At 41.7% G+C, this 17103-nt stretch overlaps 1 protein-coding gene across 3 annotated transcripts in view; it reads left to right on the top strand.

Moving 5' to 3' along the window:
* The window catches only part of LOC110520594 (calcitonin gene-related peptide type 1 receptor), a 45352-nt gene that overhangs the window by 12336 nt on the left and 15913 nt on the right, over window positions 1–17103 (top strand). Inside the window, exons 2-5 of one of the 3 annotated variants that reach the window (XM_036975220.2) lie at window positions 2124–2215; window positions 2599–2702; window positions 12082–12207; window positions 13636–13789. In XM_036975220.2, the coding sequence (XP_036831115.1) occupies window positions 12133–12207; window positions 13636–13789 (229 nt within the window). In that variant the 5' untranslated portion in view covers window positions 2124–2215; window positions 2599–2702; window positions 12082–12132. The remainder of the gene's footprint in view (window positions 1–2123; window positions 2216–2598; window positions 2703–12081; window positions 12208–13635; window positions 13790–17103) is intronic. The other 2 variants (XM_036975221.2, XM_036975219.2) reach the window with 2 other exon arrangements.

The raw sequence follows: 17103 nt of genomic DNA, 5'->3' as shown, positions 1-17103 counted from the left end.
ATTTCTAAAAACCTGTTTTTGCTTTGTCGGTATGGGGTATTGTGTGTAGATTGATGTATTAAATCCATTTTAGAATAAGACTGTCATTTAACAAAATGTAGAAAAAGGGTAAAAGGGTCTGAATACTTTCCGAATGCACTGTATACCCCTGTATTGATACCCCTGTATTGATACCCCTGTATTGATACCCCTGTATTGATACCCCTGTATTGATACCCCTGCATTTTACAGATGTTTTTTCTCCTCTGTGCAACATAACAAACCTTTGAAACCAGATTATTTCCTATGAGTGTCCTCTCTGTGTGTGTGTGTGTGTGTGTGTGTGTGTGTGTGTGTGTGTGTGTGTGTGTGTGTGTGTGTGTGTGTGTGTGTGTGTGTGTGTGTGTGTATGTTTTCTTTTCTTTGGTTTTTCCCCTTGTTTTGGTTTTTCCCTTTGTTTCGGAGTTTCCCCTTGTTTTTCCTATTCGCCTGGTAAACAAATTATATAATTACTCATTGCTTTGTTCAAGGATGACATGACATTGAAGGCAGAAAACCAAAGTGGTGGGAATAAGTGTTGTACTTTGTTTTCAGGAAAACATTTCAGTTTAAAAAAATAAAATAATAATAATAATTAAGAAAGATAGTTCATGTTGTCGCTTGAGTAATTTAAGATTGTCTTCTCCAAGGCATTACATGTACATGTACATGCACCCCATTATTTTTATTTCTACTTTGCACATTCTTCCATTGCAAAACTACCATTCCAGTGTTTTACTTGCTATATTGTATTTACCTTGCCACCAAGGCCTTTTTTTTGCCTTTACCTCCCTTCTCACCTCATTTGCTCACATTGTATATAGACTTGTTTATACTTTATTATTGACTGTATGTTTGTTTACTCCATGTGTAACTCTGTGTTGTTGTATCTGTCGAACTGCTTTGCTTTATCTTGGCCAGGTCACAATTGTAAATGAGAACTTGTTCTCAACTTGCCTACCTGGTTAAATAAAGGTAAAATAAATAAAATAAATAAATAAATAAAAATGTCATAGAAAATTAAACTTAATTTAGTCTACCATGACACAAGGGCGACATGTCAACTTTGTCTGTATGGTTGAAATACAAGATGTCAGGCTCTGTCAAATTACATTACTTTAAATCTCATAATATTGTTGCTGTATACCTGGATGTTGAAGTATGATTACAAGTAGATACTGACCCGTATTTCTGGCATTTCCATTCCTTACTGTCCTGACCGTCCTGTCTGTTCTTACTGTCCTGACCGTCCTGTCTGTTCTTACTGTCCTGACCGTCCTGTCTGTTCTGACCGTCCTGTCTGTTCTTACTGTCCTGACCGTCTTGTCTGTTCTTACTGTCCTGACCGTCCTGTCCGTTCTTACCGTCCTGACCGTCCTGTCTGTTCTTACTGTCCTGACCATCCTGTCTGTTCTTACTGTCCTGATCGTCCTGTCTGTTCTTACTGTCCTGACCGTCCTGTCCGTCCTTACTGTCCTGACCATCCTAACCATCCTGACCGTCCTGTCTGTTCTTACTGTCCTGACCATCCTGTCTGTTCTTACTGACCTGACCGTCCTGTCCGTCCTTACTGTCCTGACCGTCCTTACTGTCCTGACCATCCTAACCATCCTGACCGTCCTGTCTGTTCTTACTGTCCTGACCGTCCTGTCTGTTCTTACTGTCCTGACCGTCCTGACCGTCTTGACTGTCCTGACCATCCTGATTGTCCTGACCTTCCTGACCGTCCTGGCTGTCCTGACTGTCCAGGGCTGTCTCCTGACTGTCCTTATTTTCCTGACTGTCCTGACTGTCCTTACTCTCGTGAATGTCCTGACTGTTCTGCGCCTCATTTTGCTCTGGGCACAGTCCTGATACTTCAGCAAGGTACATTACATGGCACTTGATACGTTTGCACTTCAATCTCATCAACATTTTATAAACTCTCTAGTTTTAACCTTCACTTGTGATTTGGCAAGACTATTTCATGAAGGGAAGAAAACGAATAAACTTGTTTTCTCTTTACCCTTGCATTTTCTTACAGAAACAGAATTAGCATTTTTGTCAAGTCCATTAATACCATGTTTTTGTAATAACAGCATGCTCTACCATTGTGTGTCCAATAGTCATTTAGCACCAGGGATACCTCCTTGAGACGTCCTCCTTCTCAACGAATGTCCGGAATGCCTTCACTGGCCTTGTCTTAGTTAGCCTTCTAGTGAGTAACACAATGGTGGATAGATTCTTGAGTGTGCATGCCAAGCTTTGGGAGGGTTGGCAAACCATCTACAGGCGCTGTGGGAAGAGACAGAGGCTTGGCATCTGGGTGAGGAGGAAAGTGGGTATAAGCTCCTTCACTCCCGCTTACAGTGCCAATATGAAGCCTCTTCTCTTGCCCCAGCATAAGTGTTTGCTTTATACTGCATGCCTCTGTGTTTATCTGCTGTTTTCCTCAACTGGGTCAGATTTTCTTTCTATATGATAGATGTCTAATCATAACATTCATGCCTAACACGTTTGGTTACTTGCGTGTCCACTTGTAAAACGTCTCCTTCCTAGAGTCTGTGTGGGTTTTTTATTGTTTTCCCTAACATCTGGTAGTGCCCAAGGCAAACAATGATCCAGCATGATGAGGCCCGTCCGTTCTGTCCTGCTAAAATGGATGCCGCCTGAGATGTGAGGCCAGGAACGTCCATGATCATATGGTAAGGATTGCCCAGAGGGTCTGATGCCACAGAATTATTAGTGCACAGCCCAGAAGACATGTCAGTAATGTACCTAGAAGGTTCTGAGAACATGGCAGAACATTTTCTTGTTTGGCCCTCTGCTTCTGAGTTGGTTGTTAAATAATGTTCTGAGACAATGTTCCCTAAATGTAGTCAGGTTTCTTGAAGAAATTAAGATAATAAGCTCACCATATATTATATATATACTGTATATATTTTTGTTAACCTTTATTTAAGTCAGTTAAGAACAAATTCTTATTTTCAATGACGGCCTAGGAACAGTGGGTTAACTGCCTGTTCAGGGGCTGAACGACAGTTTTGTACCTTGTCAGCTCAGAGATTTGAACTTGCAACCTTCTGGTTGCTAGTCCACCACTCTAACCACTAGGCTACCCTGCCACCCTAGGGCATATATATTGTCCATTAAAATAACATTAAATTGATCAGAAATACAGTGTAGACATTGTTAATGTTGTAAATGACTATTGTAGCTGGAAACAGCTGATGTTTATGGAATATCACATTGGCGTACAGATGCCCGTTATCAGCAACCATCACTCCTGTGTTCCAATGGCATGTTGTGTTAGCTAATCCAAGTTTATCATTTTAAAAGGCTCGTTAGAGGATCATTAGAAAACATTTGAGCAATTATGTTAGCACAGCTGAAAACTGTTGTCCTGATTAAAGAAGCAATAAAACTGGCCTTCTTTACACTAGTTGAGTATCTGGAGCATCAGCATTTGTAGGTTTGATTACAGGCTTAAAATGGCTAGAAACAAATAACTTTTTTCTGAAACTCATCAGTCTATTCTTGTTCTGAGAAATGTAGGCTATTCCATGAGAGAAAATGCCAAGAAACTGAAGATCTTGTACAACGCTGTGTTCTACTCCCTTCACAGAACAGCACAAACTGGCTCTACCAGAATAGAAAGAGGAGTGGGAGGCCCCGGTGCACAACTGAGCAAGAGGACAAGTACATTAGAATGTCTAGTTTGAGAAATAGACACCTCACCAAATCCTCAACTGGCAGCTTCATTAAATAGTACCCGTAAAAAAACAGCAGTCTCAATGTCAACAGTGAAGAGGCGACTCCGGGATGTTGGCCTTCTAGGCAGAGATGCAAAGAAAAAGCCATATCTCAGACTGGACAATAAAAATAAAATATTAAGATGGGCAAAGGAACACAGACACTGGACAGAGGAACTCTGCCTAGAAGGCCAGCATCCCATAGTCACCTCTTCAGTGTTGACGTTGAGACTGGTGTTTAACAATGTCTACACTGTATTTCTGATCAATTTGATGTTATTTTAATGGATGAAAAATTTACTTTTCTATCAAAAACATGGACATTTCTAAGTGACCCCAACACACCTACTCATTCAAGGGTTTTTCTTAATTTGTGCTATTTTCTACATTGTAGAATAATATTGAAGACATCAAAACTATGAAATAACACATATGGTAACCAAAAAAGTGTTCTTCAAAGTAGCCTTGTCCTCACAGCTTTGCACGCTCTTCTTGGCATTCTCTCAACCAGCTTCACGAGGTAGTCACCTAGAATGCATTTCAATTAACAGGTGTGCCTTGTTGTAAGTTCATTTGTGGCATTTCTTTCCTTCTTAATGCATTTGAGACAATCCGTTGTGTTGTGACAAGGTAGGGGTGATCTTTGGTTCCGACCAGAGACATTCTAGGAACCAAAGGTCGTTACCCATCAAGAGACATTCTAGAAACCAATGATTGCTAATTTGCTATCCCTTTTCAACCCAAGTTCCCCATAGCTGCTAGACAGAGTTCAATATATTTAATAATGACATACAGATGGGTCTAACAAAAAATTGTCTTTGAATGGTGTTTCGCCGAATGCATTCCCTTGACATTAACATAGGGCTTCTTAGCAGGTCTTAAAAGCAGTAAACACAATAAACAGCCCAGCTGGATAATATGAACTGCTCTCCATAAAGCTGGATTCAAATTCATTCAAACACATCATCTACCACCTGCAATCCTTATGTCGGGTCCCCAGAAAAGTGTTTCATGGTCGCAGCTGGTAATGCCTGTGCACTCAACCACCTGTTGCCTTGAATTACGGTATCTCGTGTAGGAAAGAGTGCCATACGTCATTCACCTGCACACTATCAGGAGAAAATGGACTTTGATGAAAAAACCTTTTCATCAAAGTCCATGCTTGTGTCAAAGATAAGGTGCCACTTCTCTTGGTATTGCAGTGAAGGAAAACCTGATAAAAAACTCTACTAAGCTTCTCCAATGAGTATCTTTTTTTTGTCCTGGCCCTGTATTCATAAAATTTCTCAGAGTAGGAGTGCCGATCTCGGTTAAGTTTTGCCTTTTAGATGATAATAAATTAACTGTGGTGTCCTGATCCTAAATCTGCACTCCGTCTCTGAGGCTCTTTATGAATACAGGCCCAGGAGTAGGTTTTCTCTGGGCTACTCTGGGTTATTTCAGACCTAAATGCAACCAGAAGCCCGTCAGTCCTCCCCTAGTTCCCATGTGACATCTGCCACTAGTTTAATGTTTAAAAGCTGCATGTTGACTGCAGCACTGACCAATGAGACAACCTCCTCCCTCTCTCCCCAACGATCCTTCCTACACAGTTGTTGAACTCAATGTTAAAACTTGTGAATCGTAAAGTCATTTGAAATATGTGAAGCATAAAATACACCCACCTGTAGTGAATACTGCACGATTTCACAAAGAAAGATAAACAACTAACAATATTTTGCCAGCAGAGTGTTTTTGTTCATATGTACACACACAGCTCTTATCTAGGTGCTCCAGTTGCCATTTTACTATTTGAATTTCTTAAACAGTATTGGGAATTATGTAAGCATTCGATCTGGCCAATGTATATGTTTGTGTCCTTGTGATTGGTCTATGTTTTGTGTGCTATTGACCAATAAATGTAATCGCAGCTGCTCATATTGTGAGAAAAAGAGCGCAATGTTTGAGAGTTTTCTAAATTGTCAAATAAATGGCTTTTCTAAAAGCCATTCAGAGGAACTTGGAAAGGATGGGGCGTAAACATCCTGTGAGGGCAGTAGGATGTTTACAACACACAACCGTATTGACGGACAATGGAGTTGATAAGCAAAGGCTACTCGCTCGCTGGATCTTTCCTTTGCTTCTGGCGGCAGGCAAGAACTCACAGCTTTTCTGAATATTTCTCAGGGAACTCACTGGGCCTTTAGATGTAGAAGAAGTGAGGTTGTTTCATGACAAAGTCCCTGTGACTAACCTCTTTCCTGGCCTACTACTCTGACGTACGTACTGTACATGACAAACATAAATAAGTAGATAAATAACCAACCCGATACCTGCTGAGGCCCTTCCCTGTGGGCCGCGTTTCAGACAGAAAATACATCCTGTTGTAGCTAAAGATGTAGTGGATTGAAAGGACACGATTGGATACTCCACGCGATTACATCATCTTTACTGTTTCATTTTATTACAATAGAATTGATTCTGCAATGAACATTTCACCCTATTTAATACATCCCGGCAACTTTGAGAAAAAAAACTTCATATCGGAGTTGTTTCAAGATGGCTATGCATATTTATGGCATGAGGCTAGTAGCATCTCTCTATTTTGAATACAGGCGGTTGACATCAACAACACTCATCGAACATTCTAAAAAAGGATTACAATAATGAGATGTATCCACCAATCCAAAGAAAGGATAGGCGGGAGCTAGACAGCCAATTGTTAGGGCGGAGAGACGTGTATCTTGTCAGTATATACATAATCTTTGTATTCCTCCATTTGTCTTATAGTGTGCAGCGCGAGACATAGGGTATTGTGGCTATTTCAATAGCAAATAATAGCTGTAGTCCATGGCAACATGATTCATGGGAAGGGTTGGGTGGTCCTCCTAAAGCACTTTAACAACTACTTATTCCTGTGGGTTGTACTTGTACTTTTAGATGTACTATAAACATTAAATCATTCTGAAAATATATTCCTTTAATGTCTTACAATGTGATATATCGTTAGGATTGTTAAAGTCATGGTTATTCGTCTTGAAAATATGCAACAATTGAAGATATTTTGTGAATGTCCAGATTACAAAAACAATGAAATGGGAATGGCTTTTGCAGATATTGTCTTTCACAGTAAAAAGTTTCCCAGCCACTTTTCACATAGAGCTAAGTATTTCTCTATTGGTATCTTAAGATGGTTTGCTGATTAGATAACACATTTCTACAAACCTCTCAGTCGATACCCCAGCAGGCAAAACTGGTTGACTTCATTTTAATCAGTTTTGCCAAGTTTTACCCACTGGGATGTGTATCATGAAGTAGCACTGCATATCTAATCCTATCCAGATAAACCATGTATGAATTCTGTAATAAGTTTTAAGCCTATGTTGTCATTGGACAGATCCATTCTTGGTTGTAATCTCAGTTTGTAAAAGGCTGGAGTCAGCCGCTCCAATACAGCTGGGGGATTTGGCAGCGAGGACCATTAGCTTGTGACAGTACAGCTGATAGTTTCCGGTCTGTTTCCAATTTGCACGTTGCCATAATGTTTTACAAATCCAGTTCCAGCGTTCCCCCGGTGTAATGGGGTTTTAACTCAAAGCACACTTGGGAGGCTGGCATTCATTCCCCTGGCTTGGATCTAGATAGCATAGCGCAGGATGAAGTGAAGTTACCCATGTTCATGATTGATGGGCTCTGAGGCAGAGGTATGATGTAGGATCTTAATTTGAGCCAGTTTGCTACAGCAGGAAAAGAGTACTGCAGCAACTGGAAATCTGAATAATTAGGTGGATTGTGATTAATGTGGGGACCTTTTTGTGGGTGTTGATACATTTTACGTAAGGGAAAATCAAGTCTGACATTTCAAAGTGGAAATGAGAAACTTCAGAATCCTTTTTAAACCTCAAATACACTATAAGTTTTACATTTCCTAGATTGCAGGAAAGTTCTGCAGGTTAGTGTTTTCCGTCATGAATGTTGTTCTGGAGGCAGCGCTGCAGAGTGGTCACTATCTAGCACAGCCACAAAGTCATAAAACCTGATGTTACACAATGCTAAACCCTAACCTTAACCCGACTGCAAAACTAATTCCTAAGCCTAATGTTAAATTGAGACCAAAAATCTAATTTTTGTTTTCATACATTTTTACAATTGGCCCTGTGGCCAATTTTGACTTTGCAGCTGGCCTATCTCGGAAGTCAGCTGTATCAAAGTGTCAGAGGACACACTGTTGGACTGACAACCTGAGTCAGCCTGCAGGTGCCCAGCCATCCACAAGGAGTTGCTAGACCGCGATGAGCCAAGGAAAGCCCCTAGAAAGCCCCTGGCTAGACCAGTATGAACAACTGAGAGAAAAACACGGCTGTTTGTGTTCAAGAACTTCCAGCCAGGGGGCCTCCCTATGGGGCTCCCGGTCACGACCGGCTGTGATCGAACCCCAGGCAGGAGTGGCGCCTCAGCACTGCCTCAGAACGCTGCTCTACTCGGGAGGCCCCCCTGGCTGGATGTTCTTGAATACAAACGGTAATGTTTTTCTCTCAGCCATATTATTTCCTATTCTCCTGGCTCAATTGCCTTCCAGTTTAATTGAATTAGCCATGCAACTTGAAGAATAAAAATGTCCTACTCCTTTAGGCCATTAAGTGTATTTCAGTTCGCTTAACCCGTCCACTCAAGTAGCACAGCTCCCCTTCCATAAACATACATATTTAGCTAACATATTCTGTTATAACTGTTGTATACACAATGGAGGCTTACGTGTCAGGGAATGCTCTTCACTGCTTTCTCAATAGTCACGTCCAAATAGCAACATTACTGCAATGATGTCAATGTTCAGCCGATGCATCATACGGAACTCTGACTCTTCAAACATGTCTGCATGTCTTGGTAATCAGCTGGATTATTGCTTAAGTGCTAGACCAGTATGAACAAATATGAAAATGTATGCACTCACTAAATGTCTGCTAAATGGCGTTTGTGCAGAAATGTAGTCTTATCTTGGCCAATATGGCAACCACATTTGGCTAACAAGGAAATTCCCTCATCTTCCCTTGATTTTGAAAAGCAAACTTGTTCAACCTGAGGGGCATGTGCACATTTGAATTGTGTCTTCTGAACTATGCACCAGCCGTGCTGCAGCCTCAAACCGTTACCATGCTGCTTTAAATGCGTAGTCTTCAGTGGCTCTTTCCAGACAAATTCCACAATACTCATATTAAAGGGACAATCTGTAAGCTTTTCTGTCCAAAGTGTCAGGGCCCACGCTTCTAAATCGTGATTCATATACAATAACGTCCAAGAGACTGGTGTTCGGATGCACCTGACAAAGACTTGTGTCAACTGTATGCATTGGGAATTTCAAAATGTAATGTTAATGCAAATACTCTATGTGAATTTCAAAATACAAAGAGAGCAATATAAAGACTTTTCTCAAAGATTGTGTGGACTAGCAAATGCTTTTTACTGTATATGTCTTCAGCCACAGTGTTGATCTATATACAAATACATTAGAACTACACCAAGATGAGAAAATGTACAAGAAAAATGCCTCCAAGTCAATCAAGTTTGAACATATTAGACATCAGGTGTTTCTTCACTGTCCCCATTGCCCTCTGCACATCCTCTAGGCCAATAAGAACTGTCCAATAAGAACTGAACTGGATTACATATCTCTGTTGCCTTAAGTAATGGTGATGGCACAGCACAGCCCACAGCTGCACTACGGAGCCCATGTGATGTCCGTTGTTGGGAATAATCTGAGGAGGGTGGACAAGAGCGCTCACTTCCTTTGAGAGTTCATTTGATTTAGGTAGAGAGCAAATGGGTGTATATCAGTGGAGGCTCCTCAGAGGAGGACCATCCTCCGCTGTGAATTTTATATATTTTTTTATTGTAAAGCATTTAAAAAGTTATCATTTTTAGTTAAAACCATACGAAATATAATCATATGTCACCAAACAATTGATTAAAACACACTATCTGCAAAAATGATCTACAGTAGCCTCAACAGCACTCTGTAGGGTAGCCCCATGGTGTAGCCGGAGGACAGCTAGCTTTCGTTTTCCTCTTGGTACACTGACTTCAATACAATACCTGGGAGGCTCATGGTTCTCACCCCCTTCCGTAAACTTACAAATGCATTTCTTCTAAAATGAAGGAGAAGCAAGAGAGAAATAGAGAAAGAAAGAGAGAGTGTGTATATTTTTTCCACTTACTTAGCTAGCAAATGTAGCCAGCTAGTTTAGCCTACTGACACACCCTGCTCAAACAGAGTGAAGCTATGTTAACTAGCTGGCTATGACAGAGGGATGCTATGTTAGCTAGCTGGCTATAACAGAGGGATGCTATGTTAGCTAGCTGGCTATAACAGAGGGATGCTATGTTAGCTAGCTGGCTATGACAGAGGGATGCTATGTTAGCTAGCTGGCTATGACAGAGGGATGCTATGTTAGCTAGCTGGCTATAACAGAGGGATGCTATGTTAGCTAGCTGGCTATAACAGAGGGATGCTATGTTAGCTAGCTGGCTATGACAGAGGGATGCTATGTTAGCTAGCTGGCTATGACAGAGGGATGCTATGTTAGCTAGCTGGCTATGACAGAGGGATGCTATGTTAGCTAGCTGGCTATGACTATCCAACACAACACTGGAACTCTTCCAAGTCAAGCTTTTTGGTTTAACTAATTTTTTGCCCCTGGGGCCTGCCGGTGTAACTGCTTACTGACTGTATATTGTAACGTTACTGCATGATTGTAGCGGGTTTACTAACGTCTTAGTTCTATTAGCTTTGCTGACTATGACGTTACTTTAGCTAATAATGTTGACAACTATGTAACTGTGTAGCTGTTTGGCTGGGCAAGTTTTTTTCGCCTGGTCACATACAGCTGATGTGCATTGAAGTTCACAAGCAAAGGGAAGAGGTGAGAGGCGAGAGCACAAGTGGCGGTGAAGGAGGAATGGAAATGTAATGGTGTTGATTGCTGTGATGTTCATGTTAAATGGATGCCCTTTTAAGAGCACACAAGAGTTATGGGCTGAGGGAGGGAGAACCAGATAGAGTTATGGGCTGAGGGAGGGAGAACCAGATAGAGTTATGGGCTGAGGGAGGGAGAACCAGATAGAGTTATGGGCTGAGGGAGGGAGAACCAGATTGAGAAACAGGATAGAGTTATGGGCTGAGGGAGAGAGAACCAGGATAGAGTTGTGGGCTGAGGGAGAGAGAACCATATTGAGAAACAGGATAGAGTTATGGGCTGAGGGTGGGAGAACCAGATTGAGAAACAGGATAGAGTTATGGGCTGAGGGAGAGAGAACCAGATTGAGAAACAGGATAGAGTTATGGGCTGAGGGAGAGAGAACCAGATTGAGAAACAGGATAGAGTTATGGGCTGAGGGTGGGAGAACCAGATTGAGAAACAGGATAGAGTTATGGGCTGAGGGAGAGAGAACCAGGATAGAGTTATGGGCTGAGGGAGAGAGAACCAGATTGAGAAACAGGATAGAGATATGGGCTGAGGGTGGGAGAACCAGAGAGAGAAACGGGCTGAGGGAGAGAGAACCAGATTGAGAAACAAGATAGAGATTTGGGCTGAGGGAGAGAGAACCAGGATAGAGTCTTTATTTGACCTTTATTTAACTAGGCAAGTCAGTTAAGAACAAATTCTTATTTTCAATGACGGCTTAGGAACAGTGGGTTAACTGCCTGTTCAGGGGCAGAACGACAGACTTGTACATTGTCAGCTCAGGGATTTGAACTTGCAACCTTTCGGTTACTAGTTCAACGCTCTAACCACTAGGCTACCCTGCCGCCCCTGTCTGTGTGTTTTGTATGCTGTGTGTGCGTGCGTATGTCACTTTGTACCCATTAGCGATAATGCTAATGATAACCATCTGCTGGTAGATAGAAAGGCTTTCCCAAAAATCTTCTCAATTAAATGTTAACTACAAAGTAGCCTGTGCCTTCCTGCTAGAATAATATCATGATTATTTGCATCGACCCAGTGGCTATTTGTTTTGCAAACTCTGCAATCAGATGAACCCCACAGAAACGCAGCTAACCAAACAACAGTCTCTGGGTGGTGCCCAGTTGAGTTAAAGGGTAACTACACCCAGAATTCAACAATTTTCCGATTTTTTTCAGACCTCAAAATGGGTTTCCTGATGTGTTTTTAGCATTGATGTGGACTTAGAACATCCAAATGTTGTTGTTTTTATACAAATAAGTTGTGATTTTTGTGAGAGAAAACCTGAAAATACTGGGAAACCCTGTCCAAACCCTCTTCTTACTAAGAAACAGTTAATGGTGTAAATGACAATGTAAGTCTGTGTTTCAATGGCCTTTTTTTCCTTTCAACAGATCGATAGTCATTAAAGAGGGAGAAATAACCAGAAGAGTGGATCGTTTGATATGCCAAAAAAGAAGATGGATTGTTTTGGGTACTGTTGGATGGTCATCTGTCTCCTACTGGGCACTGCTACTGAGGCAAGAGTTCACTTTCTTTACCCTCTCTTTTTCTCTCTTTACTCTGTATCTCTATCTGTCGCTGTCTCTGTCACACGCACGCACACACACACACACACACACACACACAAACACACACACACACACACACACACATTCACACAGACACACACACACACACACACACACCCATACATGCAGGACCATATTGTCTACTGTGTCAGTGGGGGGGATTCATACACTGTATAACATGTGTGCCATGTTAATACTCTGCTCAGTAGTACAACACCATGGTTGTTTGGGAGCAGTAATTGGTGTATGTATCCTTTCTCGCTCTAGTGATTTCTTTATGTGGAAAATCTAAATAACTTTGGTGAATGAACGTTTATATTGATGAGTAATCAATAAGGTGCCTGTATGATTAGTAAGTGGTCAATATAATAACATATAGGTCAGGGCACTGGCAGACTGATCTAGAACAAAAATATCAGACAGCAAAACATCCATTGAATACAAAAACAGTGTACTTTATTTAACCAGGCAAGTCAGCTAAGAACAGGGGCAGAACGACAGGTTTTTACCTTGTCAGCTCAGAGATTTGATCTAGCAACCTTTGGGTTACTGGCCCAACGCTCTATCCACTAGGCTACCTACCGCCACATGCTATGTTAAGCAGTACCTAACTGCCATTAGGTACCGAGATGATATCCTCAGACCCCTTGTGAGACCATATGCTGGTGCTGTTGGCCCTGGGTTCCTCCTAATGCAAGACAATGCTAGACCTCATGTGGCTGGAGTGTGTCAGCAGTTCCTGCAAGAGGAAGGCATTGATGCTATGGACTGGCCCGCCCGTTCCCCAGACCTGAATCCAATTGAGCACATCTGGGACATCATGTCTCGCTCCATCCACCAACGGCACGTTGCACCACAGACTGTCCAGGAGTTGGCGGATGCTTTTGTCCAGGTCTGGGAGGAGATCCCTCAGGAGACCATCCGCCACCTCATCAGGAGCATGCCCAGGCGTTGTAGGGAGGTCAAACAGGCACGTGGAGGCCACACACACTACTGAGCCTCATTTTGACTTGTTTTAAGGACATTACATCAAAGTTGGATCAGCCTGTAGTGTGGTTTTCCACTTTAATTTTGAGTGTGACTCCAAATCCAGACCTCCATGGGTTGATAAATTTGATTTCCATTGATAATTTTTGTGTGATTTTGTTGTCAGCACATTCAACTATGTAAAGAAAAAAGTATTTAATAAGAATATTTCATTCATTCAGATCTAGGATGTGTTATTTTAGTGTTCCCTTTATTTTTTTGAGCAGTGTAGTATGGTATGGTATGTTATGCTATGTGTTATGGCATGGTATGTGATGCTATGTGTTATGGTATGTGGTGTGATGCTATGTGTTATGGTATGGTATGTGATGTTATGGGTTCTCCTTGCAGATCTTAGTTGCGGCTAGCCCAGAGGTGAACAGTACCCAGCAGCACCTACAGCTGAATGTCTACCACGATATAGGACTCACCAGGAACAAGATTGTGACAGCCCAGTTCGAGTGCTACCAGAAAATCATGAAGGATAACGACCACAACAAAATAGGTAAAAAAAACAACAGATATTACCTGCTTTCAGGCAAAATGTTTGCCTAACGCCAAAAAATTAATGGTTATTGGCTACATCTTCAGCCCATTAGGTACGATAACTTGATTACTGAGTGCATGAGTTTGAATCCTAAGTGGGATCGATTCATGTTGCATAAGCCCTCGAGTTGAGCACCTGATGTCCAACGAGGAGCTCTTTTATAGGGAGAAGAAGACGAAAATAATCTGTTTTGTGTAGTCAATGACTAAAGTGTGATAATCCCACCAGTCTATTAGTATCCAGACCATTAACATTAACCAGTCGGCAGGTGAGGAGACAGTGCATCTTAGGCCAGACTGAGGGACTGAGAGGAATGCCAGTGCTGCTGTGATGTTATTTACACAAGGTGCTGTAAACCTCTCATTTGGATGGTAATCCACTAGCGTTGTGTCTGATTAGCATTGCAGTCACACCGGCAATCAGCTAGGAGGTGTTCGCTTGGCGTCTTGGCTAATTAGAAATCCTATCACACAGTAAGGTGTGGCTCTAGGGTGTCTGTCTGAGAGTGGTGGTTGTAAGTGCGTGAGGAGAGGTAAGGAGTAGTGAGGAGAGGGAGCAGCAGGAGGCTTCAGGAGAGAGAGGGAGCATCTGACAGAACAGACGTAAAGTGTTAGCTGTGTTCAGTCATACTTAACGTTAGGGGAACGCTACAGGTGTAATGCCACAGCTTTTTATAGACTCTAAACATAATCCTGATTTATCTGACTTATCGAACCAAAACATTTGGAGATATTTGGAAAAGTGCATTTACTACCTTTCTTTTATTTGTATTTATATATATATATATATAAAAAATTAAACTAGGCAAGTCACTTAAGGACAAATTCTTATTTACAATGACGGCCTAAACCGGCCAAACTCGGACGATACTGAGCCAGTTGTGCGCTGCCCTACGGGACTCCCAATCACAGCCGGTTGTGATACAGCCTGGATTCACAGGGTCTGTAGTGATGCTTCAAGCACTGAGATGCAGTGCCTTAGACCGCTGTGCCACTCGTTAGCCAAATAATGCTTTTTTTTTTGTGTTACAATATGTACAGTATTTAATAATGTGTTTGTGTGGGTGGTTGCCAAGGTAAGGAGGTAGGACACATCTCCGTCAGTAGAGTTACCAGTCTTTGTCAGGGAAATGTTTTCCAAAATAACTTTCCCCTTCAAAAACAACTTCTAGCTCTTCAGTTATGTCAAGCATTATTGTCAACACATGCCAGGGGATTGTTAATTTCAATCCAAAGCTTTAAAATACACATCCCACCCCTGTGGTCAAAAACAAAGTCTGAAACACCTGAGTACCTGATGAAAGAGATACAAAGTACATAGTGAGAGAGGCAGTGGTAGAAACACATCCTGGCTGATATTTAACATAGTGAGAGAGGCAGTGGTAGAAACAGATCCTGGCTGATATTTAACATAGTGAGAAAGGCAGTGGTAGAAACAGATCATGGATGATATTTAACATAGTGAGAGAGGCAGAGGTAGAAACAGATCCTGGCTGATATTTAACATAGTGAGAGAGGCAGTGGTAGAAACAGATCCTGGCTGATATTTAACATAGTGAGAAAGGCAGTGGTAGAAACAGATCCTGGCTGATATTTAACATAGTGAGAAAGGCAGTGGTAGAAACAGATCCTGGCTGATATTTAACATAGTGAGAGAGGCAGTGGTAGAAACAGATCCTGGCTGATATTTAACATAGTGAGAGAGGCAGAGGTAGAAACAGATCCTGGCTGATATTTAACATAGTGAGAGAGGCAGTGGTAGAAACAGATCCTGGCTGATATTTAACATAGTGAGAGAGGCAGTGGTAGAAACAGATCCTGGCTGATATTTAACATAGTGAGAGAGGCAGTGGTAGAAACAGATCCTGGATGATATTTAACATAGTGAGAGAGGCAGTGGTAGAAACAGATCCTGGATGATATTTAACATAGTGAGAAAGGCAGTGGTAGAAACAGATCCTGGATGATATTTAACATAGTGAGAGAGGCAGTGGTAGAAACAGATCCTGGCTGATATTTAACATAGTGAGAGAGGCAGAGGTAGAAACAGATCCTGGCTGATATTTAACATAGTGAGAGAGGCAGTGGTAGAAACAGATCCTGGCTGATATTTAACATAGTGAGAGAGGCAGTGGTAGAAACAGATCCTGGCTGATATTTAACATAGTGAGAGAGGCAGTGGTAGAAACAGATCCTGGATGATATTTAACATAGTGAGAGAGGCAGTGGTAGAAACAGATCCTGGATGATATTTAACATAGTGAGAAAGGCAGTGGTAGAAACAGATCCTGGATGATATTTAACATAGTGAGAGAGGCAGTGGTAGAAACAGATCCTGGCTGATATTTAACATAGTGAGAGAGGCAGTGGTAGAAACAGATCCTGGCTGATATTTAACATAGTGAGAGAGGCAGTGGTAGAAACAGATCCTGGCTGATATTTAACATAGTGAGAGAGGCAGTGGTAGAAACAGATCCTGGCTGATATTTAACATAGTGAGAGAGGCAGTGGTAGAAACAGATCCTGGCTGATATTTAACATAGTGAGAGAGGCAGTGGTAGAAACAGATCCTGGATGATATTTAACATAGTGAGAAAGGCAGTGGTAGAAACAGATCCTGGATGATATTTAACATAGTGAGAGAGGCAGTGGTAGAAACAGATCCTGGCTGATATTTAACATAGTGAGAAAGGCAGTGGTAGAAACAGATCCTGGCTGATATTTAACATAGTGAGAGAGGCAGTGGTAGAAACAGATCCTGGCTGATATTTAACATAGTGAGAGAGGCAGTGGTAGAAACAGATCCTGGATGATATTTAACATAGTGAGAAAGGCAGTGGTAGAAACAGATCCTGGATGATATTTAACATAGTGAGAGAGGCAGTGGTAGAAACAGATCCTGGCTGATATTTAACATAGTGAGAGAGGCAGTGGTAGAAACAGATCCTGGATGATATTTAACATAGTGAGAGAGGCAGTGGTAGAAACAGATCCTGGCTGATATTTAACATAGTGAGAGAGGCAGTGGTAGAAACAGATCCTGGATGATATTTAACATAGTGAGAGAGGCAGTGGTAGAAACAGATCCTGGATGATATTTAACATAGTGAGAAAGGCAGTGGTAGAAACAGATCCTGGATGATATTTAACATAGTGAGAGAGGCAGTGGTAGAAACAGATCCTGGCTGATATTTAACATAGTGAGAGAGGCAGAGGTAGAAACAGATCCTGGCTGATATTTAACATAGTGAGAGAGGCAGTGGTAGAAACAGA

This window comes from Oncorhynchus mykiss, chromosome 3 (assembly GCF_057628025.1).
Source record: "Oncorhynchus mykiss isolate SJ-2025 chromosome 3, ASM5762802v1, whole genome shotgun sequence".
NCBI lineage: Eukaryota > Metazoa > Chordata > Actinopteri > Salmoniformes > Salmonidae > Oncorhynchus > Oncorhynchus mykiss.
The sequence above is the reverse complement of the archived record's forward strand: the minus strand, read 5'-3'. Positions and strand labels throughout refer to the sequence as shown.